At 47.5% G+C, this 27691-nt stretch overlaps 1 protein-coding gene across 3 annotated transcripts in view; it reads left to right on the top strand.

Annotated features, from left to right (window-relative positions):
• The window catches only part of LOC105692953 (RNA/RNP complex-1-interacting phosphatase), a 41778-nt gene extending 16528 nt beyond the window's left edge, over window positions 1-25250 (top strand). Inside the window, exons 3-10 of one of the 3 annotated variants that reach the window (XM_048653646.1) lie at window positions 3477-3508; window positions 4569-4656; window positions 7524-7603; window positions 17777-17820; window positions 21902-21962; window positions 22328-22374; window positions 22922-23051; window positions 23164-25250. In XM_048653646.1, the coding sequence (XP_048509603.1) occupies window positions 3477-3508; window positions 4569-4656; window positions 7524-7603; window positions 17777-17820; window positions 21902-21962; window positions 22328-22374; window positions 22922-23051; window positions 23164-23899 (1218 nt within the window). In that variant the 3' untranslated portion in view covers window positions 23900-25250. Of the gene's footprint in view, window positions 1-3476; window positions 3509-4568; window positions 4657-7523; window positions 7604-17776; window positions 17821-21901; window positions 21963-22327; window positions 22375-22921; window positions 23052-23139 lie in introns of all 3 variants that reach the window. The other 2 variants (XM_012412534.3, XM_012412535.3) reach the window with 2 other exon arrangements.
• Window positions 25251-27691: the final 2441 nt, after the last annotated feature.

Genomic DNA, 27691 nt, shown 5'->3' with positions numbered 1-27691 from the left:
AAGGAAAGAAAAGGAACACGAGTCACGAGAGCATTGCAGAACTGGAAAGCGCCAAATGTGGCGTGTAGCCCCCACAATCAGGTTTAAGCGCGAGTTGGCAAAGCATGATTTAATGGCATCCCGCGATATGGGAGAGCCTAAATTTGTGCGTGTGGAATTCCTTCGGTGCACTCTGTGACCCCGCGGGAGGACCGTGAGGCCGGTTCGAATATTCAGGAAATGTTGGGCGATAAAAATATATCGAACGATCGTTGACGTACCTGTAAGGAACGAGAGGATTTAATGTGTAAAAAATTCCCCCCCCCCCCCGTGTACGTTGTCTCCGCGAGATGTTATATAGCGTCGGGAGAACAACGTCGGGACGTTCCCGGGGGTCGTCATCGTCGCGTTGGAGGCGCCGCCGCGGTGTACAATGCACTTCGCTCGACGGTCAATAATCCTGATTTAGGTACGGTCATATTTTAGGCTAAGGATCGTGAAATTGAATAGTAGAATCAACGCGCGTGACTCTTCGTCGGACTTGTGCCGTGCAGCGGGGAGAAGCCGAGGAACGGTAGAAGAAGGATCACGGACACACGCCAAAGCCGGTCGAAAGTAAATCTCGCAGGTGGGCCGACCGACTCTTCTTCGTACCCACCCTGCGCTCCCTGGAGCTCCTCTTCTCTCCGCTCAAGATCCGCGAGCGTTATAGTCATTCCCTCGAGAAAGCTGTAAATCTTTAGCTGCCCTCTCGACTCGACTCCTCTCGACTCATGTCCGCGGATGATCCTTCTTCCCTACTCCGAACGAACGCAAATATAATAAGCGAATATCACCAGTCACCCGGGGGACTGTGCACGGGTTGTTTGAGTTCGCGCGCCGCGGGAGCCTTTGTAGGGAATCAAGGAGTCCTTTCCGCCCGTCGACTCGCCTCCGCGGAGTGCGAATTCATCGACAACTATCATCACCACGTCAACGGGTGAGATCCGCGTTGGGATCCGGTGGTCGAAAAACACCGAGGAGACTCCCGGACGTCGGAGGGCTGAGTGTATTTTATTTTATTTCGTTTTATTTTTTATTTACTTTTTTTATTCATTTTTCAACAGAGTTTCCAGCGGCGTCGTGACTCTCCCGGGGTCATAACTCTCGCGTAACAATATTTCCTCAGCGATGTCCTCGCGGTACCCGACGCCGCTTACCCAGCCGAATTGATCCCTGTCCCCGATATCGCGTGATACGATACGCCTCCTCGGCGAGTAGTCCGCAGACGGGTTCAAAGGGGTCGCGGGTCACACGACTCCGTGGATCTGTGTCAGCGGCGTGTCCCTTATACTCCTATATCCCGTATATTTATAGATTTAACATTCGCGAGCTAATATCGCGATTATTTATTTACGTCGTTCGCGTATCGATAGATCGTTGCCTGCCTGCCCTGGCACGGGCCACAAATCATCGTCTTATCTCAGCTCCGTCCGACTGTCCGTCTCTCCGTCCACCTCGTCCACCTCGTCCTACGGTCCGTCCTCGTCGTCGTCGTCGTAAGTTTTATACCTTGTATAACAATTTCGATCCGAACACCTCAGCGGCTCCGCTTCGCTCCGGCCGCAAATCGCGAGCGACGAAGGGTATGCAAACACACCGCGCTATACCTGGAATCGTTAGCTCCGTTCGCGTACTCGCCTTGTAACCCGTATGTGCGAAACGTGACAGGCACTTTGAATTCTTCTCAAAAAAAATTCAATTGCACAACGCGTCTCGCGTTGCGACGCAAAATTTACGAGCCGCTCGCAGCGCTCGCTCCATACGTGTACACTCGCTCATCTTTTCCGTCGTTTACCCTGAACCCCGGGACCCTCTCGTACCCCGTACGGGTTTTATTTGCTCTCACCTACGTCGCGCCTTTCCAATTTATCGCTTCAATCATTCTCGCACGGTTTTCTCAAACCGAAAATGGCGGCGGGTATGTGAGTTCGATTGAGCTATTTTTCTCGATCTCGATCCGATCTCCTATTATACTCCGGTACGGTAATCGTTACGTAACTGAGGGGGGCGCGCGCGCGCGCGAGCTTTTTTATCCGATCGTCGGTCGTATCGCACGGTGAATTGATCGGAGGTGGTCCATGAACGCGCGCGGTATTACATATCGTATATTATTCACGTCCTAGTTCAATAGTCCGCTGGCGAAACGCCGCGGCGCGTTCGGAACGACGTTTAATAAACCATCTCGTGATGTTCGTTTCGTGTGAGTTCTCACTGTCGGCCGGTGATATCGGGATTGTTACATTGGGTACGTTACTCTGTAACGTGAGCACGAACCGCGTCGTAGGGCAAGGAGCGGTTATTAATGCGACCAAACGGACCGAATCTTCCGAAACACGTATCACGACGATACGTACGTATACGTACGCGCTGTGCAGCCTCCGCAGCCTCTTTAAAGCCGGAGAGATTCTCACCTCGGATCTCACATACCCGCCCAGCCAATCGCAACGCGTGACGCGTAACCTGTAATTATTTTTAGCCCACCCATATGATGATTCGAATGAAAGTTTTACGCTGTAATTAATAATAACGCGCATTCTACGATCCGAGACGCAGCTGATCGGGCGTTAGTATTAGGAGATCTGCGCCCCGGACGAGTAGAGTTGTTTCGAGTCTCCCTTCGCCTTTACCGGAGGCTCCGGAGACTCCGGAGATCCCGATGGATTCTACCGGCCAATTATTGCCTCGCGTCTTCGCATTGTTCGCACCCTCGGATCTGCGAGAACCAGAGAACGGAAGGGAAACAAAAAATTCCGATCTTTATCGAGGGGCGTCAGAAAGATTTCGAGATTCTGAAATCTCTACTCTCCGTTTCCGTTGGAATCGTGTTACGGAAAGAGATATCCTTCGAGTAATTTTGCACTCTCCAGGATAGCGAGATACACGCGATTTTACGCGCGTGCGGACGATGAGATTTTTCGTGATTCCGGATGTCGATAGTTTAATAGAAACTGAAATTCCGTACTCGCCTAGAAATATTCGGTGAAATAAATTAAAAAGCAAAGAATCCGTACGTTCGTCGATGTTTCCATTATTTTTATTTTGTCCGCGGGGGTTCCCCCGCCCGGCGTCTTTACTCGGCCTTTCGCGTGATTAATTATCATTTCGTCTCTAGCCCCGCGCGCACGACAGCCAGCCGCGATTAATTATATAAACTCGTAGGCAATGACGCGCGTTTCAGAGGCTCGTAATACTTGCGGAGGTTTACCCGCCGCACTGCCGCGTACCTGCTGCCGCAGTCACGGATTATGTCTTAGCTGTGCCAACTCCGTAAATGATGAAGCCGAGCGGAGATGGAGCCGCGGTACCGCTTGTTCGGGAACATGTTAATCCACTCGGGGTCACGGGATACCGGGTTATTAATTATTTCGAGCACGATTTCATTAGCTCTCATTAGCTGTCATTTTTTTCCAACTCTCTTCTCGTCATTATCATTATATTATACTTCTCTGTTTCAGGCGGTGTCTAACAACCTGCAGCCAGACCAACGGTAAGATTCTCATCTCTCTTTCTCTACCGCGGCGACTCGATCCTCTCTCCCACTCTTACCCCCGGTGGTCGTTAATTCCGTAATTATTTGCCAACGGTATGCGGAGATTCGCGTAATTTGAGACCCGCCTACCCATAGCTCTAAACGCGTGATTTAATAACTCCTATAAACGGGTATACGACACGTGTACACATTTAACAGCTCTTTCATTGCTACCGGAAGCTGCAACAACTCTTTAATTCCTTAGCGACGGTATAGAAAATATTCCGAGCTATTATACCCCTGCCCTCCTACTAAATCGATTCTCGTAGTCCCTTCTGATTGCCCAAAAGGGTTGAAAACACGTAATATATATTACCTTCTCGTAGTCCTAAAAATTTTCTGTCCGAAACTATTAATTTTTCGGTTCGTGGGAGTCGTTGAAAATTTCCGGCAAACCCGTTGGGGGTGAAGCGGTTTGGTTTTTTATACCTTCGCGTAAACCCTCGATGATTAAACAGTCGTATAACTCGAGTTGACAGGGCGGCTCATAAATCTCTGAATCACATTAGCGGTTCGTTAGTGGATTTTAAATCGATTAGCCATCCGATAAATTCTATAAGGCAAAAAAAAAAAGAATCCTTATTTTTTTCCGACTATTCTAATAGTCGAGCAATTCGTGGACGGCGGGTGTTTATTTATGGGGTGGTTCGTTAAGACAAAGGGGCTGCACTTCGAAGGGTTTTGGTATGCGCGTGCCTCGAGTTGCCCGTTACATACCTAACTTCGCCTTCGGCGATTTGATATATTGAGGGGGCTGCGGGACCATTTCGACCGACACCCCCGCCCTTAAAACCATCCCCCGTACCCGAACGTGCGAGAAGAATCACTGGGCCCCGAAAAAAAAAAAAAGAAGAGAATCCAACTCCTCCTCAACCCCCCTTCCCCCCCTCTCAATGCATCATCGAGTCATCGCTGGTCCGGTCGGAAAGCCTCGCCGCCGTGCCACGAGTGTCCGACGATGACCGATATATACCCGTACGAAACGAGGTCTTTCATTTATTTTACAATCGTGTTCCAGATTCACGCCAAAAATGTTACTAGATGCTATGCCACGTATCAAGTATGTAATCGACCTGACGAACACGCATCGTTACTACGATCAGAGGGTGAGTTTTTTATACCTCAGTCGGTATTACACATGTTCTTATTAGAATGCCCGTACACTTCTCGATGCCGTAATGATGATATTTATATTTAATCGAACGATATATCTGTAGCTATGTTAATTTGTAGCGTATAAAGTTACGGGGACGTATCGTCGTTGTGCAAGCCTGAGGCAACGATCAGGTGCGATCGTTCGATCGATCGTTGTCTCGTGTCTATCGCATTAGAGATAAACACGACCGCTTTCATATCGTAGCACAGGGAGCTCCGGTTGCATGGCAATAGCGTAAATCCAGCTTGTAACATTTGGATCGATCGATTGGTTACTGGCTCATTAATTGACGATAGAATTAAGTCGATAAGGTGATACAGAGAGTTACGATACAGCCGCTATTCAGGCCCTACGATATCAAGTGAAAAGAACTGACACGTTTTCACTTTGCTTCATCTTCTTCTTAGTTTTTTTATTTATTTTTTTTTTTTCCGTTCTCGACTTGTCACATTTCTGGAATAGCTACGTGCTCGCTCGATATCTCGGGCGTCTTTTTCAAAGGTAGTTCGAAGCACTCGTCCAGTTTCTTTTAAGGTCGAGCTTAAGACCCATCGGACCAAGTGCCTCAAACTCTGCTCTGTTTTTTCTAGGTCAGAACTGTCAGAAACGAAGACCGATCAATTATATTAATAAGCTTAGCTTCGATCGTCTTCTTACACCTTTTTCGTTTCTATACTCGAGTAGCTTATCTTGTTATATGGAAAGTGAGATTCTCGTCCCCTATAGTCCGACTATCGTTACTTTGGGTGCCACGACCGGCACGCGCACGAATTCCTCATTATAAGTATTCTGCACTTCCAGCTATTCCGGTTGGACGTAATTTTTTTTTCTTAGCTTTTCGCCGTTCATAGGCTTCGGTAAGAATTTGTTCTGAGATCCTATTAGACTGGAGCTGAAAATTTAACCGTGGCATAATCATGAATAATTAATATTTGAATTCCTGGTTGTCACCCCCGCCTAATTGGAGCAGATTACTTAATGAATCTGTTCCCCCTTCTCTGGTTTTCGAGTCCCTCGTCTCCGTAGGGAGAAAAAATAGAAAAAAAAAAAAAAATCATTTACCAAAACAAAGGGCCTATAATGAACCGTGAAGAGATGCTATCGAGGGCAGCAGGCTGGTGCGTATTGCTGCTGTCTTAATAAACACAGTTTGCGTCGAGACGTCTCAACCCTACGAGAATAGAAAAAAGGAGAAAAATAAAGGAATAGCCGCGAGTGTTGTCTCTTGATAAATCTTGGCCTCCCTCGACTACCGGGGCTATCTTCACGAAATTTTCTGATCTCTACTCCACCGCTCGAAATCTGGGAATCTCAGGAATGCGTGGGGTAGGGATTGAACGAACCCTTGCGATATCGCGACAAGTGCCGCGATCTTTACACGCGCATTTGAGACATTCGAGACGCGGGAACGCCTCGTCATCGCGTCTAATACCTCGAGCAAAGGGTTGAAAACCGTAATATGTGAGACGGGATATCGGTGGTCGATCGGTCGCCGCGCCGAGGAGGTAAACTCCCGAAGAAAGTCGTCGCGGAGGATCGCGTCGCGGGATAAATTTCTCTTATTTTCCTCCGTGTATTCCCTTCCACGGCGAACCCCTTAGGGGCGGACTCGTCCGACCGTCGACGAGTTCGAGTCGAGTTATACCTATCGGTGCTGCTGTCAGTGTCACGTCTACCGATCAGCTGGATATAATTGGTTTAATATAACCCGACGAGTGAAGGAACCGGGAGAAGTCGCGCGCGGCAAAGGGGGTGGACCACCTGTCAGTGGCTTTCATCTCGTAGCGTTATACTGAAATAACGCTGGATATTTCAAACTCTACGGGTTCAAAGCCCTCTTCGAGCGTCCGACAATTGTTCATCGGCTCACTCGATCACTTCAAAAACATCGCCCGGAGATCGACCGGAAATCAGAGGAGGCTCATTCCACTTCCGACGCTCGTGCGAATAATAAATAACAACGATTCCCGAGTTTCGAGTAAAAGTAAGGAGGTTGATCGGCTGACGGCGCGGCGGGGCGAGCGGGTGAGGAGCAATGAGAACCTGTTCCCCGTTAGATAATGCTCCGGGGGGACTCATGCATATGCATATTCATATGGATATGGATACGCGTATAATGCATATATGCATGTTGTACGCGTTCCGGCGGAGCCCAACTACCGGGGAGATGTCTCTGTTGGAGAGTCGTTTCGGGGATCGTTTGTGGAACCCGCAAGATGTTATACGGAGTCTGTTACCTTTTCGACTCGCGTTCGAGTCGACGCTCAAAAGGTTCGGCCGCCGGATCGTCGCTTCTCTCGCCTTTAACACCGCGTCTTGTCTTCCACCTTCGTATATTACACACGTATACCTGTGCCGGGTCGCGAGATCACACCCACTTATAATTATTCATAATTAACAAAGGTTGTGTAATAATTAGCCCTCGTAATTAGCAGCAGCGTAGTTGGCTAACGCGCCCGGTCGATCCGGATAGATCGGTGCCCATATATTGCCCGATAGGGATTATCAGTAAATGATTGATTCGTAGGTGCTTTCCCACCAGTCGTGTGGTACACGCTCCGATCCCTTTACCTGCGCCAGAGATAGAGTCGGACGCGCGTTCGACCGGTACATTATCTTATCCTCGCGTAGTTGTATCAATTTTCGTGGCCGGAGCGTTATATGCCCACGTGTTTGGGATGGTACGAAAAAAAGACGGGAAGAATTTCTTCGAGAGATTAGGGGGGGTGGGTCGACAAAGTTAGAAAATAATCAGAACCGATATCACGTTATTCGCGACATTGATGTCAACTTGTGTAATTCTTGATCGATTTGCAGGATTTCACGAACGCTGGATTGAAGTATTTAAAAATCATGGTTCCCGGAAGGCAGATCCCACCGACGATGCTTGTCAGGAGGTAAGTTCGCATCACACATATATGTATATATATATATTATCCCGCGGCGTCGTACGAGAGGGAACGGATGCCGAACCCAAATGAAAAGAGCTTCTGAAGAAGCTTCGTCGGGGTGCCGTGCAGCGAAACGAACTGGACTCGTTCCATGTGTTGGCTGAACCTGCGAAAGGGGACAAGAGCTCGGGGGAGATGAGAGTTAGCTCACAGCCGAGTCCGTCGAGTCGTATAAACACCGACTCGCGCAATTAGATACAGAACTAAAGGCGCGGGATATGCATCGGGACGGAGTCGAACGATCGCATGTATTTAAATTGACATTCGATTTGCCATAACCTGCCTCTGTACCGTACCGCGCGTCGGTGGTTCCAGCGGATTCTTTCCTCACTCTCTCTCTCTAGACTTCGTCTCTTTCTTTTCATTTTTCGAGAAGGAGGGCCGCGTTCACCCCGTCCACGGTGGAAGCGGCGCCGCATGCGCGTCTCGGTGGATGCAAAACAGGCCCACAAACTGCCGGCCCGGGTAATTAACTGCAATAAACGTCCGATGATTTACCGAAGCCTGAACCCACGTCGTCGTTGCAGCACCGCGAATATATCCGAGAGCCGGGGCCGCGCCGCTGAAACGAATTGCCCATTTTCACCGAGACTCGCTTCTCCCTCCCCCCCTCGTGTCTTATTCTCTCTCCGTTTCATTTCGCTCGTATACCATACGCGAGAGTCTCGTAGAGGTTCGAACATAGATATTTACCGGCCCCTCAATGTCACTTTCGCCTTTTCTTTTCCACCGTATAAACGAGGGATCGGCGAATTCCGAATACCCTTTTTTTTCAAGTAGCTGCTTCGCCCTGCCTCTTCGAATCCGCCCGTACTATCTTCATTCGGTTATATCGCGACGTTTACCCTCGCCTTTCGCATTAACCATTTTTCATACATTATAATATTGTTGTTATAATTTCAGTTTTTTTTTTTTTTTATTATTAGTTCATAACGCGTTTTCAGCGCTACCAGGTCCGCGAGCTGCTCGATAATCATTATAAAGAGAATTTATATTCTCCGGAGGTAACCGGACTCCGACGTTTTATATATTCATCTTTTATTTATTCATTTATTCATTTTGGTTTTTTTTTTTTTTTTTTGGTGGTTCAATTTAATTTTCATCGGTACGTCGACGTGGAAAATTGCGACACCGAAAATTTCCGGCGGAAAATTCTCGACGGAGTCGATCCGTCCGTTCTTCGGCGAGCTATCTTCAATTGCTGGTCTTATCCGTAGCGATTCCTGCTACGTACACCGAATTACGACCGTTCAGACTGCAGCAGTTCAGTGGGGGGAAAAAAGCAGACCGGTGTAACTCTGACCAACTATCTCAGAGTCGTTACTATCTTGGAAACGACGTCGTCAAACAACGCGAACTTACCACCCGCGCCCTATCTAAGCATCGAGTTTACTATCCCATGCGATCAGGGAATCCCTCGTTGACGTTTACAGTTCGATAATCGATGCAGGGGGGGGAAAAAATGAAAGTTTCGAAATTTCTTCTCGCGATATCATATATGATCGTATACGCCCCCGTGACGTTAAGAAAATTTCCCGAACCGGGCGGGAGAGAGATGTGGAAATAAACGAAGCGTGTAATGGCGCTAACGATAATCGTCGTTTTCACAAATTAATTTGTAGGTCGATATCGATCGCGTTGCGGTTAACCACTTATCGCGTATATTATATATATCGGTGAAATAGAATGGGATCCTCTGGTATAATTCGAAAATAAACTCGTGATTCACGTTCCTGTTAACGTCCTGGAGGAATTTCTGACGGTGGAACCACATCGGCGTCAGTTGCAGGCGGGGAAGCGAAAACCGACGAGACAGCGACACCGGGGCTCTTCTTCTTCTTCGTCTCTCTTGTTTATTCTTTCGAGAGCCGGTATAACCGAGCGTCGCGCTTCGGGCTATATCTTTGTGGTCACACTCCGCGTCTCCGGGTAATAATTAACTGCATCCTTGATAGCTTCGGATTGGTAACTCGATAAAAAGAGTCAGAGGTTAAGCTAGGCGCCACATAATATTCTAGATATCCTTGAACCCGCGGGAGTCGATGCCGCGGACGCGCGCGCGACACTCTCGAACGCAAGGCTGAGCACAAGCGTTCGAAGCTACGCTAACCGATCACCGCAGCTCGCTTTTAATTAACGTATTTAATTAGCCCGCGTATACACGGTCACACTTCTCCATTCCCCCATACACCCGTACGTACGGATTCCGGCTACACGTAACGTACGCCTATAACCCGCCGTCATCGCGTGTATAAATAGTCAAGTATTTGCCACTCGAGTTTTATTTATTAAAGTATTTGTATACCTATACGCGTCGTACGGATTTGTCTTCGGATCGATAAAAGAAGGTAAAAACAAAACCGAGAGAAACGAAATGGATGAGACGACATGAAAAATAAGAAAAAAAAATAGAAAAAAGTAAAAAATAAAAAAAATAGAAATAAAATAAAATAATACAAAACACCGCGCGGGCGATAGACGCACGCGATCAGAAATTTATACTTATAAAAATCCCAGGCGTTCGTCGTTCCGGATGGAGATTGGAATAGTCAGGTATACACGAACACGCATACGACGTATACCAATGAGTATATGGTGCTTCTATCGATCTAAATGGGTTAATCGAATGCGGTTGTCCCGCGTGTAAGATAGAGCTTATGTAAATTGATCGGTCGATTATTGTCGCCGGCGTTTTTTGTTCCTCCGTTTTCTTGGTTTAATTTCCGCCCTCCGCCCTCCGCCCTTCCCCCCTCTCAACCCCGCCGGTTTCACCGTGTACATCGTATGAATCGATTACTCGACGGTGGAGGTTGCGCGACTGTCCGGTGCCGAAAACACCCACGCTCCGCGTGTGACTCCGCGGTCCTCGAGGATGAGCAGTCGCTACGGTATAGATATTGTATGCGCTCGCAAGAATTAGAAGATATACGACGTCTGATATCGTCTGACGTAACTCACCGCGATTTTTCTCACTCTCTGTATCTCTTACACGCGTACATACGTCGTACGTGTTCTTGTAAATTTCAAGATGAGGAATTTTTACGTGACGTATACACGAACGTTAGCGAATGTACGTAACGTGTATCGCACTTGTATATGGAAATAAATAATAAAGGAATATGAACAAATGAAGCAAAATTCACTTCGCAGGCACGCGTCATCATCATCGGACAAGCCGTCGCTTCACTTGTTGTGACGTTGCGTCCGATCACCTCGTTTACTCTATACGCACGAGTGAACTCGGTTCTGGTGTCTTTTCGATTTCGATCTCATGGAATTCCTATCCTTAGCGCATGCGGTGCACCTTCCATGAAATCGACGAAGGGTGTGGACGTACCACACATCCAGCGGGGAAACAAAATCTGACGAACGATCGGCGTTTCGCGGTCAACGCGGATCGGCTACCTTACCACCACGTTCTACGAGAAGGGGTGGAAATTACATTTATATTAAGTCGGTTGCACCCGCGTCGATGGGAACGTCACCGCAAAGAGAGTCCCGTCCCGTTTGACGGCGATGATGATAATCCCCGAGATTATCCGACGAGGTCTGGGCTCGTTAGTACGCCTGCTGGATTAAGCAATTTCACGTGGAATGTCGTGTTAATTGAAACACAAAGCGGCTAATGCGACTCGCTTCGATCTCCCCGTAGCGTATGTTCGTAACATTCGTATCGTACGCGCGTTTCGCGCTCGCTAAAATAACATTTCGTCGCGTCGACCGTATTACGGTAGGTATTCGTAGAAAATTAGCGTAGTTTCAAAGTCCAATGTTCATCACCCTCTCCGTCGCACACCGTCGTCTTAATTATCGGTGTAGTTTACGGACTCGCCGGCGCTCGCTCGCTTGCTTACGATGAATAATTTTCGAAGAGCGTCTCCGACGCCGCGTGGCTACGCGCGACACACGCGAGCTGCTGTCCGGCGCGTGGGAGGATCGGAGGATCGGGGGATCGGGGGATCCGCGGAGGAACACGGGGAGGGGGGGAGGGGGGAGCGAGGATGAGGGAGAGGATGGCGCCTGTCCCGACGTCTTTATTCGCCTGCGGACCGAGACGTCGAACGTATAACCTACGGTTACCTCCTCGCCGACTGTCGGCTCTCTTGAATTCCACCAGCGTATAATACGTACAGCTTGTCTCTGCCCCGCAACTACCCGCGGCAGGACAATGCTCGAGGTGAAATCTGCCCCGTTGTAACGTTGTAAGCCGATACCCCGAACGCAAAAAAGGATCACCTCATCCTCCGCGGAGTCTCCGAGGGACAAGGATCCTCTTGTACTTTGCACGGTGGGAAATCAGGGCGCTGAGAAATATGGGGATCTAAAGGTTGTATATTCCACGGAGAGTTTACCCATACGATGTGGAGGATTGTTAGGCAGAATCGAAGCGAGGTACTGCCGAGGGCTTGCGAGAAATTTCAACCTTTGCCTATCCTAATGTCTTCCGTATTGGGCACCGGCCGGGTTGATAGCGAACGAGCGAGGAGGGAGAAAAAAATTAGGAAGATGAGGACGATAACGCCCGTGTAGTCGAAGCTGCGTCTCGATTCGTTTCGAGATGGACCCAACTCAAATGTTTTGACGTTGTTTCGCCCATGTACGGATATTGGGGGTAACCGGGGGGGAAACGGACGTGGGTGGCGGGCAGGTCGTCACGGTCGCTCATATGCATAACGCGCGTCGCGTCTTACTTCTTACCTCAGCGCGTCTTTAAAGTGGCACGGCCGGAGCTTTACAAGACTGCTCGTCCGGTGTCCGTGGGACTGGACAACCGACGTTGGACGGCACGGGCATCGTCAATTCGGAGTTGGGCACTTCTCGTGGACCTCGCGGGGACCACCCCGGCGATTTTTTTCCGTTACATAAATTTGCGCCGGTTTTTTAGCAGCTGCGGCTAAGTCGGTGGTTTTTAGTTTTTAGTTTTTTTTTTTTTTTGTTTTGGATCTTCTTCGTCGTCCTTTTGCCTCCTAAGTAAGTCCAGCTGCAATTGGGAAGTCGTCGTCTGTACGGCAGCTCACCTCCGAAAAAAGAACCGATAGCCTTGCTAGGCCGTTTGGTTCCAGATGACTATACGTATATCCACGCTATTCAGAACCAGTTTTATCTCAAACCGCAATTAACCGCTCCGTGTACCGTTTGTTCTTTTGGAGAATGCCGCGTCGCGACCTCCACTCTTAAGTATCTCAGCTACCAGACCTCTTTCTCGCGAGATCGCAGCAACTCCACCGTATTATAGCGATAGGCTACGATTTTGAGCTCAAATATCGAAATCGTATTTTCTGGTGAAATTTTATGTCATTTGAACTCCAAATTCCGCATCTGCAAAATACATTGATCCTTTCGTCGAAACGATCGAGTTGTCGCCAATTAATCGCTTCTCAGAGCTGAGAAATTAAGATTTCTCGATGAGAAAAATTCGTAGCTCAATTTTACCGATGAATTCGTGTTCCTGGGATCAAAATACAATAGAAAAGTGCCATATGATTGAATTCAAAAAATAAAAATTTTTGGTCAAAAATCGAAAAAATCCAAAGGGTACCCCTTGGAAAATTTTCAATTTTGGGTCAAAAAAAAATATTTTATTTTATATGCTATTCTTATGTATTCTGATCTCAGGAATCCGAAATCACAAGTCAAATTGGTCTATCTGCAAAATTGATCAAGTTATCGCCAATTTTTCACTTTTCAGAGCGGAAAAATTGAGATATCTCGATGAGAAAAAATCGTAGCTCAATTTAGACGACGGATTCGTGTTCCTGGGGTCAAAATACATAAGAAAAGTGCCATACGATCAATTTTAAAAAATAAAAATTTTTGGCCAAAATTTGAGATTTTTCCAAGGGGTACCCCTTACGATTTTTTCAAATTTTGGCCAAAAATTTTTTTTTTTTTAAATTGACCGTATGGCACTTTTCTTATGTATTTTGACCCCAGGAACACGAATCCGTCGTCCAAATTGAGCTACGATTTTTTCCCTTCGAGATATCCTCAAATTTATGCTAAAAAATGCGAAAAAATGGGGATAACTCGGTCATTTTTGCAGATAGATCAATTTTTCTTCCGGATTCGGATTCCTGAGCTCAAATTACATTGACATAGACTAAAAAATCAATTTTCTATTTTTGACCCCAAAAAGCTGAAAATTGGCGATAACTCGGTCAATTTTAGAGATAGATCAATTTTTCTTTCAGATTCGGATTCCTGAGGTCAAAATACGTCAGAAAAGTGTCCTACGATCGATTTTTAAAGTACTTCATTTTTGGCCCAAAAATTGAAAAAATCGAACTCCCTTGGAGTTTTTTCGATCTTGGGGTGGGAAATCAAGATCTTTTAAAATCAGGTTTTTATGCTACACCCATGTATTTCGATCTCAGGAATCCGAATCCGCAAGCTAAATTGATCTATCTATAAAATTGATCGAGTTATCACCAATTCTTTACTTTTCGGAGCAGACAAATTGATATATCTCGATGGGAAAAAGTCGTAGCTCAATTTAGTCGACGGATTGGTAGTTTGAAAGTTATACATTAGGAAACACCCGCTCAAATATTTTGAAAAATATCCCATTCTTGGCGCCAGAAATCGGTCTGAATTCAATCTCCTCATTTCTCATTCGGCATGATAACTATAATAATACGGTATCATGGTCAGATTTAGCTTCAGAAAATCTCTCTCCATTTCAACAATAATTTACCCATTCAAGATGGTTTCCTTGCAACCTCCGTGTGCTTATCAAAACTCCGTCGCAGCTTAATCTTGCATTACACGCTCCGACTCGTACCTTTTCGAGGTTTTTCCCCCCTGCGCACAGACATAACACATCAGGCGACATCGTTTTATCAGCGAATACAACGCGATTAATCAGCCTTTGATATATGTATATTTCAAAAAGTGAGTGCTAGCCAAACGAACGAAAGGATAGAAATAAAATTGAAAAGTACGTCGTCGCGATGCCATGCTATAACTTTCGAGTAGTGTAGAAGGAAGGCCACACGCGTGGCCCGCGGTGATATTTAAATGAGTGGACCGAGAGTCCGTGCATGCATCTCGCTGCACGCGCCGCATAAAACGCTTTTCATAGCATAGCCAAGCGACTGTATCGCGCATGTTGCATCAACGTATACACTAGTCTGTAAAACCACCATTTTCCTTCTCCCTTGTTTTCATCTTCGTCTTCATTTCTCCTCTACTTTTCCCCCTTTTTCTTCTGCTTCTTTTGTTCGATTAACGCGCAGTCTGCCTTCGTTTTTACGTTCGTATATCGTTAACGCGTCATTAGCTCGTCACGCGCTAGGAAAGTACCTCATCTTTCGATCTCGTGCGGTCCACAAGTTAACCCGACCCCGTAACTATAAATGAACTTACCAATCGCAAGGGCAATCTTACAATACAATGCGGCAGAATCGGCGCATAATGCGATTTTCTTTGCTCCCATTTTGTTTACCTTCTCACAAAAAAAAAAAACCAATCTTCAATAGGAGTGAAAAAGGTTTCGAAACGCATGATCGGCGCACGAAATATCGTCCGCAGCTGATCACCGCGTGTTTTCGAGTCATCGTAAAATTGATCGGTTTTTCGATCATCCGTATAGATCCTTGTTCAACTTTCTTGAAATGTCGAAGTGATGTTCCTCCTAGAATCGAGCAACCCCCGAGCAAAATTCTGTATATCCGTCCGGGTCTCAGAGTTATCCGTCTGCTCCTGCAGAGAAGATCACGCTGATGGATGGAGGGGTAGTGATTCTTTTTTTTTCTTTCCATTTCTCGTTCCTCTTTATTTTATTTTATTTTTATAAATATTGATGACGCCGGAGGCAAACGGATCGGTCGCGAGGTCCGTGACTCAGGCGTCGGTTTCTCATTCCCGTGGTTAGCTTCGATCTATACAGAACCGATCCTCCGGGTTTCAGGGTTCGGGGAGCGGTTTCCCACTGTGACGAGCGCGTCAAGTCTCGTGTTCGCCGACACCTCTCGCCGACTGCAGTGGTAACAAAAAAAATTTGTAATTCAAATCTAACTCAAATTAATTTGACTCGCGTCATTTTTCACGCGGTTTGGCTAGCTGCTGGCGCCACGCCGAGCGAGACCCACTCACCGCTAGCCCTTCTTCTCTCTTCTTCTTCTTCTCCTTTCCTTTCATTCCGATATTTTTCTTCATCGGCTCCGAGGTCTGTCCCTCCTTGATCGATATCCTCGCATATTTCCGTCGCATCACCCTTTGCCGCTGGATTCGAATCCACTTTTACTTTCGATCTCCGAAAACATGTTCTTCGTTTCCATTTATTTCTTTTTCCCTATTTAATTTTTTTTCAACCCTTTTTTTTTTATTACGAAACGCATCTCACGGACGAGCGGCGATGCTGCTGTTGCCGTTGCTGCCGCTCTTCGGTATGCAGAAGATCTCGGAGTCATTACAAAAGCGAAGGGCACGTGGCCATTAACGGGCCACATAGCAGAGTTAATATTAGAATGAATGCACCCGCTGAAACGAATTAGTGGTAATAATAACGTTCGACTAATCGGAGGCGTGGGTGTAACAGGGTGGAGGGTGAGGCCCAAGATGAAAGGGATTAGGCCTATTAGGGGCTAATACGCCGCACAATTGAGACTTACACAATGCCACCGACCGCCAAAGATCGAGAGCTTGGAGAAAGCAGCTATACGCTGTGAGAGAGGAAGAATTTTTCCGGGGAACGATCGAAGCTATTCGTGCAGGCCGTGAAATAAACCAAATAAATAAACAAACGGAAATCACACTTGTAGATTCGCTGGAACGGTGAGAACTGGTATAAGAAATGTTGTAAATAAGCCGATAAGAATTCGAGGAGCAAAATGAATAATATGTAAATTTGGGATTCCTAGAGTATTACCGGGTTACCAGAACCCACAGAATGCAACTCCTGGGGGAAAATTTGAAAACTTGACGGAACGGCGAGTGCTAATTTATCGACAAGTCGTCGGCTCGTTGGTTAATAACTCGAGGAAAGTCGTGAGCCGAACTCACCGGACGAGGTATTGGATGAACGCCTGGAATTCAGCCGTGAATTATTGTGAGCGCCCGTAGAGAAGCTATCTTCGAATCTGCGAGGAGCGGATATTTTGTTCGGTGGTCTCAAAGAAAGCCGCACCTCTTAGAAGCCAAAGCTTCAGTCTCGCCGAATCTCTAATCAAATCGTTTAGCGTAATGGGCTTCGACTATGAAGGGTCTCTCTTTCTCCAGCCCCGCCTCGGCTTCCCTTCGCTCTTTCCTCCCTCGGTCTCCTATCGTGAACCGAAAGGGCTGACGGTAAAGAAGCGCTTCGGAAGAAAAAAAAAAAATACTCGGGGGAAGAAACTGATGGCTTCGGGAGTACAGAAACCGAAGACCCGTGTGTGCTTTCTGATTTCAAACGGGTGATTTAGAATCGGGATCGGAGAATGATTAAACGGAGAATGGAGTGCGTAGTCCTTTACGAGGGCCAAAGTTGCGCGCCGTGTCATATAGAAGCTGGAAGTCAAACGTGCGTTATAATGTGTAGCAACACTCACGGATATCGTTACCATATCTCCTGGTGGCCCAACGCCCCGCCGTATTACATGCATACCTATTACAGAGCCATTACACGACCAGTTAGAACGCTCGGTTACCATATTTGAATATTTATTTAGCTGATTATTATTTTTCTTAACTCGACAGAAATTTGATCACCTCGAGATTAAATCCTTCTCCTTCGCTCCCCCTACCTTCTCCTCGATTCGTTCTCTACCTTTTTTTCGAGCAGCGCGGAGGGAGAAGGGAGGATAACCGAGCTATACCCTAAAATTACCAGTATCGCGAATATAAATAAGAGAATATTATAAATTGTTAGTTAGCCGTCACTTACCTCAGGAACCGTGGAGCCGAAATCTTTTCGAAGGTATTCGCGTAATACTCCGTGTCCGGACTCCGCACGCTAAGACATCGGACACTTTTTTGCAACGTTTGCATCGTAATCGCATTTCATTACCATCTTCGCTTTATTCATGACCTCCTCCCGTTGCACGCCACCCAACAAGAATTCATCAGATCAGATTATTCCGTATAATTTTTAAACCAAATACTTATTACGAACATTCCTCCTCCACTCATTCTTTGTTCTAGGTTCTTCAAGGCGATGGACGATTTCATGGACTCTAGTGACCCCGGTGAGTTTTGCATAAAAGTTTCTTATCTCAACGATCTTACCAGTGGCAATTGTACAATTTGCGATGATATCGTCGTATCCATTTCCGCAAACGGTAACTACGAATCGGTCGCGCCCACGCAGTCACGGTTTTTCAAACCACTGTTGATAAACCGCCCTGATACATCAGCCGCGATCGACAAAAAAACGATTACCTGCAACTGCGAGGCGAGAGTCCTCAAAAATTCTCTGATAAAATGCGTCTTTTTTTTTAAATATATCGTACGTGAGCTGTTTGTTGCGCGGGGGAGGTGATCCGCGTATTCTCCGCTGCGTTGAAGCTGCCACGGGGCGTCTATCGGCTGCCACTTAGCATTTATCAATACTCGATTCCCCGACGTTTGACGGCGTCGATGACGCGCTTCGTTACGTACCGAGGATCGTTTCGTCCGTCACGCTTCCAACATTGTCCCGTGAGTCCGGCGGCACTTGTATTTCACTTCGAATGCACTTCACCACTGTGGATACCATACAAATGCTGGTGACCGGCGATAATTCAATGTCATCTGTAAAAGGCGACGGATCACTACCCTGCACTTCCCATTCCTACGGAGCGGACAGCGAACGGAGTCCGCCGATCTCGAAGACACGCTCGGATACTCCGAACCAGTTTCGTGATTTGAACGGGTAATCCGAGGCAGTGATGAAAAATAAACTAACGTCTTCGCGTCTCGGTATCCCCTTTACAGCGTAAAATATACCTACCGATGTTCCGAGCTAAGCTTTGGTCGTTGGAACGTTGAACGTCGGACATTAAAGGTGTGGAGGTTCAACGTGTGTTTGAAGTTCTGACATTCGATATCGTGAAACGGTGAAATTGTTTACGCCCGAGGTTCAGGTATTTATGGTTTTTTTTTTTTCTTCTTCTTCTTCTTCTCTTTGATCGGTGAACCGAACGTCGGTGTACCCCACTCGACGTACTCACGCGCATCTTCTTCTCTCCACGTATCGCTGGAATCCTCGAGCCACGCGACGAAGTGCCCGACTGTTCGTTCCTCCGGAGCCCTGTTCTCTTTTTTTTTTTTGATATCTCCGCAACCTAAATCACGCCTCGGCGTCGTCGTTACGCGAGGGAAACGTACAAGTTGAGGAATACGGTGGGCAGGTGCTTTCGACTTCCTTATACATCGACCGATGATGTTGAAATCAAAGTTCGGCCGAATCGACTGCTTTATGGTAGTCCGTTCGAGTTCTAATTCGATCGAGACTCCGAGGGCTCGACTACGGTGTTATAAGTAAGTGGCTAAACGATCCGCCACCAGCGGCAAGTGTTACTCGTCGATCTCCGGGTGTATACATCATATTGCCACATTAACTTCTGAGAGTAGCTTCGGGACAGGATCGAGCCAACCAGCTACCAAGGTAGCTCGAAAACTGTTAGCTGCGTGTGTGCATGATCCGGCGAGAGCTCCGGTGCAGTGGTCATCTCGGCCCTGGGGCTCCTCGCGTTACTTTTCGGCGTTGCTCTCCTCTGCTCTTCCCTTCTCTTCGGGGTCTCGTTGTCGGTTGGTGCCGTTTCTCCTCGCCCCGAGGCACCTCCGCCCTGATTCGTTCTTCGGAGTATATTACACGCCATATATTAACGCGCGGTAGCGCCCCTCGCGGCCCTTTTCCTTTTTGCCCTCTCCGGCAATTGAGTATGTTGCAAGACGGAATACGTACCGTTCCTCTATTATACTCGGAGCAGCGGTAGCTCATCGCTCTTCGCGTCGACGCGGGTCTCGTAAAAATTAGTGCGGTATTAATTTTCCTCATCCGAACAACGCATATCAGAGTTGGAAAGCAACAAAACAATGGGCGGTGCAAGGAAGTAATATTACTGGGGGGGGCGGATGGGGGGGGGGGGAAGGGAGGGGAGAAACAGGGACTCCGAAGACGGGGTCGTTTGTACGGTAAACCGGCACTCCCAGCGGAGTCGGTGTAGCTACGCCGGAACCCTGCATCGACGGACCCCCCGCCGTTTCAAAGTTGAAATCAAACATCAGTCAACAGAAGCCATTCCCCGACCGCGTAACTACTGACCATTGAACGACCGATCGGATCAATCGATCGCCAACTTCGTCCCGATCAATTCGCACCAACGATTCACTCGCAATAACCCGACCCTCGGGGAATCCATTTTCTACGGGTTAGTCGCGTTCGGCGGATGTCCGAACCATTCGCCGCTGGAAGATTCTTCGCCGGGGTGTGACAATACTTAGGAGGTACAGCCCACCCCGTTCCGTAAACGTGAACGACTCGCACGCCGCTCCGACGTACAAACAATTATGTCCGCAGCGTTTGGTATCACTGTCGATCAAGCGGCTCCATCAAAGCGGCGCGCTTCCAGCGATCTTATCTTCCCAGGATATGTTGATTTACTGCACGGGTGGTAGCTGATGGTAGTGCCGCTGTGCCGTACGTGGAATCGGTGAGCCGCGGTCCTCACTTCAGAATGTACGTACGTAGGCACGTCGAGAGGCGCCTTCCGAAGACCCGGGAGTCCAGGTCCAGGTCCAGATTCACATTGGATGGGTACGTGATTCCCAGAAAGAACGATGCAAATACCGCGCTCGATGACCTCCGGACAGATAACACCGTTGCAAACGAGAGCAACTCGTATTACCCGAGAGTCCGCGGGAGTTCGGACGGTCCGGTTTTGACGCTGCTGGTACCAAAGTCTCCGCGAGCGTTGCCTACCCGGGCTAAAAGTCGTCGGGTTTCCTCTTCCACGGTACGACTCCGGGTTCGGATTACCTCCCGCACCAAGACACCTTCCGAGGCACCCGCGGCGCGGACCCGACTATCTTGCCATCTCCGGTATTCTCGTTGTTGTTGTTGTTACCTCTCCATATATGGGCACCGGACTCGTAGAAGCGCTCGAGACGAAGTATCGCACGAGCCAACTCTTACATCTTATTACAAATAAGTCTTTCCGACAATCTCCGTTTCGCTAATTCCGAATACAGGATTGTGATATCGCGTTCGCTGAGAGGAAAAAAAAAATAACAATTTTCACGGTCACCACGGACACGAATTGAGTTCGCATTGTCGGGAAATTCGTTGCAGTTATCGCCGGTAATTCGCTGCAATATTATAATCATTCACTTGGCAGATTCCAGCGGCGTGACCGGGCGGGAGAGCCCGCGGATAAATTGATGACCCGTGGAATCACCCGTATTTTCGCGAGATTGCGTATACGATCGTATGCGGTACGCGTGTAAAAATCGTGCGAACCTGTTACCTTCGCACTACGTTACGTACAACGACGACGAAGGGGGTCGAACCGTCCACGCTACGTATTTCACACGTATAACTAATACCTTGATAATTTCTGACCGACTTAAACGTACTTTGTTTTTATTCTTTTACATTCCCTCGCCAGGATCAGCACTCCGTCATTACGTCGGTATTAAACACTGAGAGAGAGAAAAAAAGGCGAGTGTGATACTCGATTTCTTAGTCAAGCAAAACCGGCATCAGTCCAACGATTCAACATTATTATTTATCATGATTATTTTCCGTGGTTCATTTCACCCTCGGCTTGCCCTCTCACGTATCATTACGCCCACGCGAGGTAGGTGGATATGGTTATAGGTACGCGGTATGGATCGTGTAGCGGAGTGGCATCGAGTTTATATTCTTGTTGGAAGCGAGTGATGGGTACAAATCACTACCGATCTGTTGCCAAATTAACGAAGTGATTGATCGCGCGGGTTGTGCGGAGAAGGGAAAATAAAAAGAAGAAAAAAAAAAAAAATTAAACAAATAAAAGAGAAACGTATAAAATAAGAAATGAGAACGGGTCCACTGACCGACCTTCCACCGCGTACTTGTTTCTTGTTATTAACCCGGATTATCTTCGCGGTTTTATCTCGTCCTCGTAATATCGTATAGCTTGTTCGACTAATTGACGTCTTATGTCGATAAGGCCGTGCGGGGAATGGGAAACACGTTTCTCATATACCTTTCCAGTGCAGGTGATTGCTTTTTCAAGGTAACTCTGCCTGCCACTACCGTGTAAGAGGGCAGTGCCTAATCCACGCGGCTCGTTTATGTTACAGACGAACTCATAGGAGTCCACTGCACCCACGGGGTCAACCGCACGGGGTACTTCATCTGCCGGTAAGTCGTCTAAAGTCTAACTCGTTGAATCTCGACGTATGCAGACGTGAGCACTCCGCTCCGCTACACCCTGAGTACCTTCCCTACTACACCACTAATTATTACTAACTACACCTCTAATTAGCTAATTGTATTTATAACCGAGTTAGGAATGCCCAAGAGTTTCTTGGTTCGTTTGCTCCGACTACCACAACTGAAACCGATCCTGTTTCCTCGTCTTTTTAGTCGCCACAGGTATGCAACGAATCAAGATCATTCCAAATACCTCTCTTGGTGCTTTTCAACATTATCCACACACTCGCGTATCCATGGGTACATTTTATTATCCTCCTTTGAAATTACCTACCTCATTTTTGTCATTGTAGGTACCTCATACAGCAGCTTGGATGGGAGAATCAGGATGCCATCACAGGTAATCACCCGTATTGAAAGCGTAACGTATAGGCACATATGGAAATCGGTCGTAACTTTTGAACCGAAAGTTGAGCGCATGATCGAACGTAATTCTCGTCACGACGAACGATTCTAGTAGTCTCGTATCATTTTGTCGAAGCACCTGATCTATATGTTTGTCTCGTTCGATCGATCCGGTAATATCTCGCTTGCGTAGATTATTTGTATATAACGAGCGAAGGGTAAAACAGGATCCGGAGTCCATCCGCACCGTTGATGCCTAATTATCCGCGGTAAAACATCGAGGCATCGCACAGAGATATCCATTTTTTATCCAGATAAGATCTAGATGCGTTGCGGCGCCTACACGATCGACAATACAATCCAACCGCGCTTAATTAGGATTACGGCCAAGTTACATTTTATTACACGCGTACGCCGGACCATGAGATACAATCTTTTCAGCCGAGATACGCCCCGCGACCCTGACCCGTATACGCAGCGACTGCGGCCGGGTTAAAAGATGCTATGAAAAATTTTCTATCAGCTCCCGCCTCTGATTTCAGCCTTTCAGGAAGCGAGGGGTTACCCGTTAGAACGTGATGTATACCTTAACGATTTAAAAATCACCCCGAAGGGTGCGAAGCTGGATACCAAGAGTATCATCCTGGATGCCCGCAGTAATCTACCAAGGAGGTATTTACTAGTACCTAGATGCGAGCACGTGTTACTTGTCAATTGGCTTTCCGTGCTTCAACGCTTTGAATTTAAAAAAAAAAAACAGGTCACACAAACGAATCTCTGCCAGCAGAATATCGGACCCCTACGCACCGATGGGCCCACATGTATTTCACCCTTCGCGGAGAGGCTTTCCGAACGGCAGGCCGTTCCTACCTCCGGGTCCGCCCCCACCTTCTCACGATCAGTTCAATCGGTTCAACGGTCCGACTTTCAACCCCCCGATGCCGCCAATGCCACTTATGCCTCCACCTCTTGGAGCGCCGTACGGTCCCAGACCCCTCAGGTACGGGCCACCTTCGCAACGTGGTTTTCCCGGACACGGATTCCCTCCAGGTCCGCGAATGCCTCCTTGTCCTCCGAGGATGCCGATGCCTGGCGGACCGCCAAGATTACCCGCTCCTCTCGGCCCGCCTGGTCCGCTTTGTCCTCCAGGACCCATCATGGGACCACCGGGACCCGGTGGCCCGAGGTTACCGCCTCACGGAACTCCTCATCATGGTCCTCCGAAGCCTTTACTTCCGATGTTGCAACGACCTCATCGACCGACACTGAGTTTGTTGAGAAATGAAGGCGGTATCAGGCTAGCGCCAGAGATAGTAAGAAGAAAGGAGTCCATGGAGCCTATGCACCACGTTCTCAGGCTGCACAGGGAGCCTGATTTCACGGCAGATATATTCGAGGAGAATTTGACAGCTGGTGAGATTCCTGCGGCGGTGCATACCCGTTCGAATTTAAGGAGTCCTATTATGAGGCCGCGGAACAAAGGACGTTTCAATAACAGAGGTGTTAATCGTGGGAAGTGACGACGAGCTGCTTAGGGAAGCAGAAATTTTTTTTTATCCATGTACAACTGTGACGCATACGGTCCAAACGACCAGACGATTATCGTTGCGATCGTATGCGTTATTATTGATATAATTATCATTATGAAATTATTCGTACAAAATTAATATCGCTCAGACTTTCAGACAATTACGAAGACGACGAGAGGTACGCAATGGCTGTTCGAAAGCCAACATTTTTATTTCCAGTATTCACCTTCTCCACCTTCCCGCCACTCTCCGTTGTGTCAAATGATTCATTGGTTTACATTACCGCGAACAAAACACTTCGCAAACTGGCTACAGCTTTTTGCGAGTATTTGAATAGTACAACGTCTCGCGTCCCCTGGGCGATCTTTAATTGCTATAGCAAAGACAATCGACCGATCAATTCAATCCACCAAAAATGAAGCAGCGAACTATTCAGAAACAGTAACCTGCGGTCATCCATCCGCTGATGTTCGACAGCTTCTGAATCTTCGTCAATGATTGTCAAATCTGACCGTGTAAAATGTACATTATTCGCGTCTTTCTCGAGCGAAGAAAGTTCGAGTTGAAAGCAATCGAGATAGGAGAATCCGGCGCAAGACTCGCGGAACATTTATCTTTTTCTTAGCTACCCATTTTCACTTTTCTTCTTTTTTTTTTTTGGTTTTCTCTGGGTCGATATAAATCAACGAATAATTGACGGCAACGTGATACCTATACTTTGGCGGGTGGTTTGCGCCCGGTATACGCATCGATTTCAGTCAACGTGCGATCAATTATTTCGTTAGAACGATCGACCCGCTACACCGCCACCAAAGTTAGTCGCAAGAGGTATCGTCGCGTGAAAATTTATTAGGCACTTTCAAAATCGAGATTCACTTCTTCAACTAATACGATTATCTACAAGCGAGCGGTGCGTTAGGTAAAATACGAATACAATTTTCTACCGTCACAAAATCGGTATGGAGTATTACTGAATATTTTGTACAAATGAGTAATTTAGTATGTGACAAGACCCATAAATGAAATACCATTGTCCAATCAATATTATTTCTATTATCATTATTTTTACGTCGACTATTTCAAGAACGAGATAATAGCAATTCATGCTCGCGTCTTGATCGAATAGAAGCTCTAAGTTCTGTTTTAATTTCTTTCGTTTTTCATGACTATCATTTCTTGCTTTTTTTAGTTGATATTTCAACGTTCAGTCTGTACGCTGTCCGTTGTATAACCCGTTAGCGATTTTTTCGTTACGACGGTATGTCGTACCAACGAAATGTTATCGAACACACTGTAACGATATCATATGACTGAGCAATTGTAATAAATCTATGAAACAGAAGCATGTATTTGTCACGTCGATAATCGATAACGATTCACCCCGTATCATCTTTCTTCGATCCAGCTGAGCTTTTTAGATTTGAGGGAGTCGTGGGCGAACGTAATGCGCCCCCTTCGGAACGAGATCACGTACACACGTACGTTCGCCTCGGATGTAATTGGACGCCCGTCGGCCCGCGTCTCGTTGAGATATTAAAGTGATTCAATATTCGGTCCGGGGTCAAAGGTCGCCCGTGTAGGTGGGACACGTCTCCCGACCGATTGTCCATATATCACAGACGGAACGTTGTCGTACGCCGTCGGTCCACCGGTGACGTAACTTTACCGAGAAATCGAATACAACAATAAAACAAACCCAGCTGACGCCGATCATTAAAAAACACCCACAAAACTAAAAAACCTAAAAACGAGACCCTTCGTGCCTTCGCAACGCATTCCTCGGCTTTTCCTTATTTTACTCAGGGTCTGACTTCTTTTTATCATCCGCGAGGCTGATCATCTATCGGTCGTTGATATTTTCCGCGTACTCGCCATAAGCGTGCACCGTACGCTCGATCGGTGACCGCGACTCGATGTTATTAAATCCGCGACGACGTCGTAGCTGGGATAATGTGCGCTGGTTTTTATAATATTAATAAGCATAACGTCGAGGAGGAGGAGGAGGAGGAGGAGGAGGAGGAGTGTCGCTTAATGGGGGCTCGGTGATCTTCCTTGACGCATAAATCGGCGTGCTCGAGGCTCGCCGACGTCGAACAGCCACGACCTCTGCGGGGTATCGTCCTGCACGCCGCATAATTGCTGAAATTATTATTCGGCCAACCCCCTAGCACCGCCGATTTCCACTTTCTTTTCCTTTTGCGCCTTCCTTACCTCGATATCGCCCTGACCACAACTTTTGTCGCCTACGCCCTGGGCTGCGATCGCGATGCTGCATGTGACGCCGTACAACAACGCAAGACTTACGATTAGTACACGCAGGTAGGTGTCCAACTATTTTTTTCTCTTCCCAGCATTGAAATAGCCAGTTTCGTGGTATTGCGATATTGGTTATGGTAATTAAATTGTTTTTCCTAAAGATATCATTGTTTGAGTTAATCACGGCGCCTCGCTTTTTTTTCTTCATTCACTTTTTTTACATTTTATGATCCACGCGTACGTATAGAGGTGTTTATTATCGAGGAAATGTCGACGGTTTTATTTGCCTGTTCTCAGCTGGCGCCTCGGTATTATAATCTCGATGACGTAAAGAGACAAGACCGCAAGAGAGGCTTCTTCTTTGAACGGGCAATTAAAATTCCGCTGTACGAATCGAAACCCGGATGAGATCGTATTATTCAAATCAGCGAATACGCCGCTTGTTGAAGTTGTGATTTTTGTAGAATCCAATCCCGCTTCCGCGCGGATCCGATTCTTCGCGTTGTCGCATTCGGGATGCGGATCGCCACTTTTACTTCTCCTACGTACCCCGCGCGGGTTACATCGTCGCGGCTGATATGCTCGCGATAACTCCGCGGAGGAATTTAACTTTTCAAATAATTTCTAAAAACTCGAAGGAGGCACAAACAAGTCCATAAAGTCACTCCTCCCTGCGGGTCGGCGTCCTTCCTCGTTTCGCGTCTTTCGCAAGCAGGGCGGGCGTGCGGGCGGGCGGGCGGGCGTCGACGACGACGACGACGCTGCCGCGATGCAAAAGTTTCAGATTTCTTCTCGTCCTCGAGGTGTGACGCCCGACGACGGACCGCGATACTTGGATCGTTTATCGATTATCGACGGTGTGGCGTTGCTACCGCCGGGGTTACTCTCCCCATTTCCGAAACAACTGCAACCTCCCTCCCGTGCGCCCCGTCTCTCAATTTCTACCGCTGAATTGATTTGCGCTCCTGTTTACTCCTTCGCACGGTCATAGAGGAAGACATTCCCGTCTCCATCGTCCGCGAACTTTGCACTCTGAGCGATCGCGGCTCCCGGAATCCCCCATTTTTGAAATAATCCAGAGATTTAGGATTAGAATAACTCGGAAACGATAATTCCAGTCGGACTTTCTTTCATCCGCGAGCATCTCAGTTACCAAGCATTCCGAAAATACTGCTACGATTAGCAACAAGTATACAAAAGCACATATAAAAGCTCGAATCTCGTTTCGGGGCGGTGAAAGTAAAAAAATAACTCAATTCACGTCTTCGTTCTTTATCTCCCGCGGGTCGTCGATGGTTGGATCTGGTAAATACCCCGCTGTAAAAACAATTAAATTCTCAAAACGAGGTGTTTACGGTAGTTTTTGAGTCGCGGCGCGGCCGCGCGAGGATCTCCTCCGATATTTTCGAGGATACCGTCTCCGGGAGTCCGACGAACCGAGAAAAGACGTCCCGAAGTGCAGCGGCGATGCTGCACCGCGTTCCGTCGAGATGATCCGAAAGTTACTTCTGCTCCGTTGACGCGCTG

This window comes from Athalia rosae, chromosome 1 (assembly GCF_917208135.1).
Source record: "Athalia rosae chromosome 1, iyAthRosa1.1, whole genome shotgun sequence".
NCBI classification, from domain to species: Eukaryota; Metazoa; Arthropoda; class Insecta; order Hymenoptera; family Athaliidae; genus Athalia; species Athalia rosae.
This window is presented reverse-complemented; position numbering and strand designations above follow the sequence as displayed.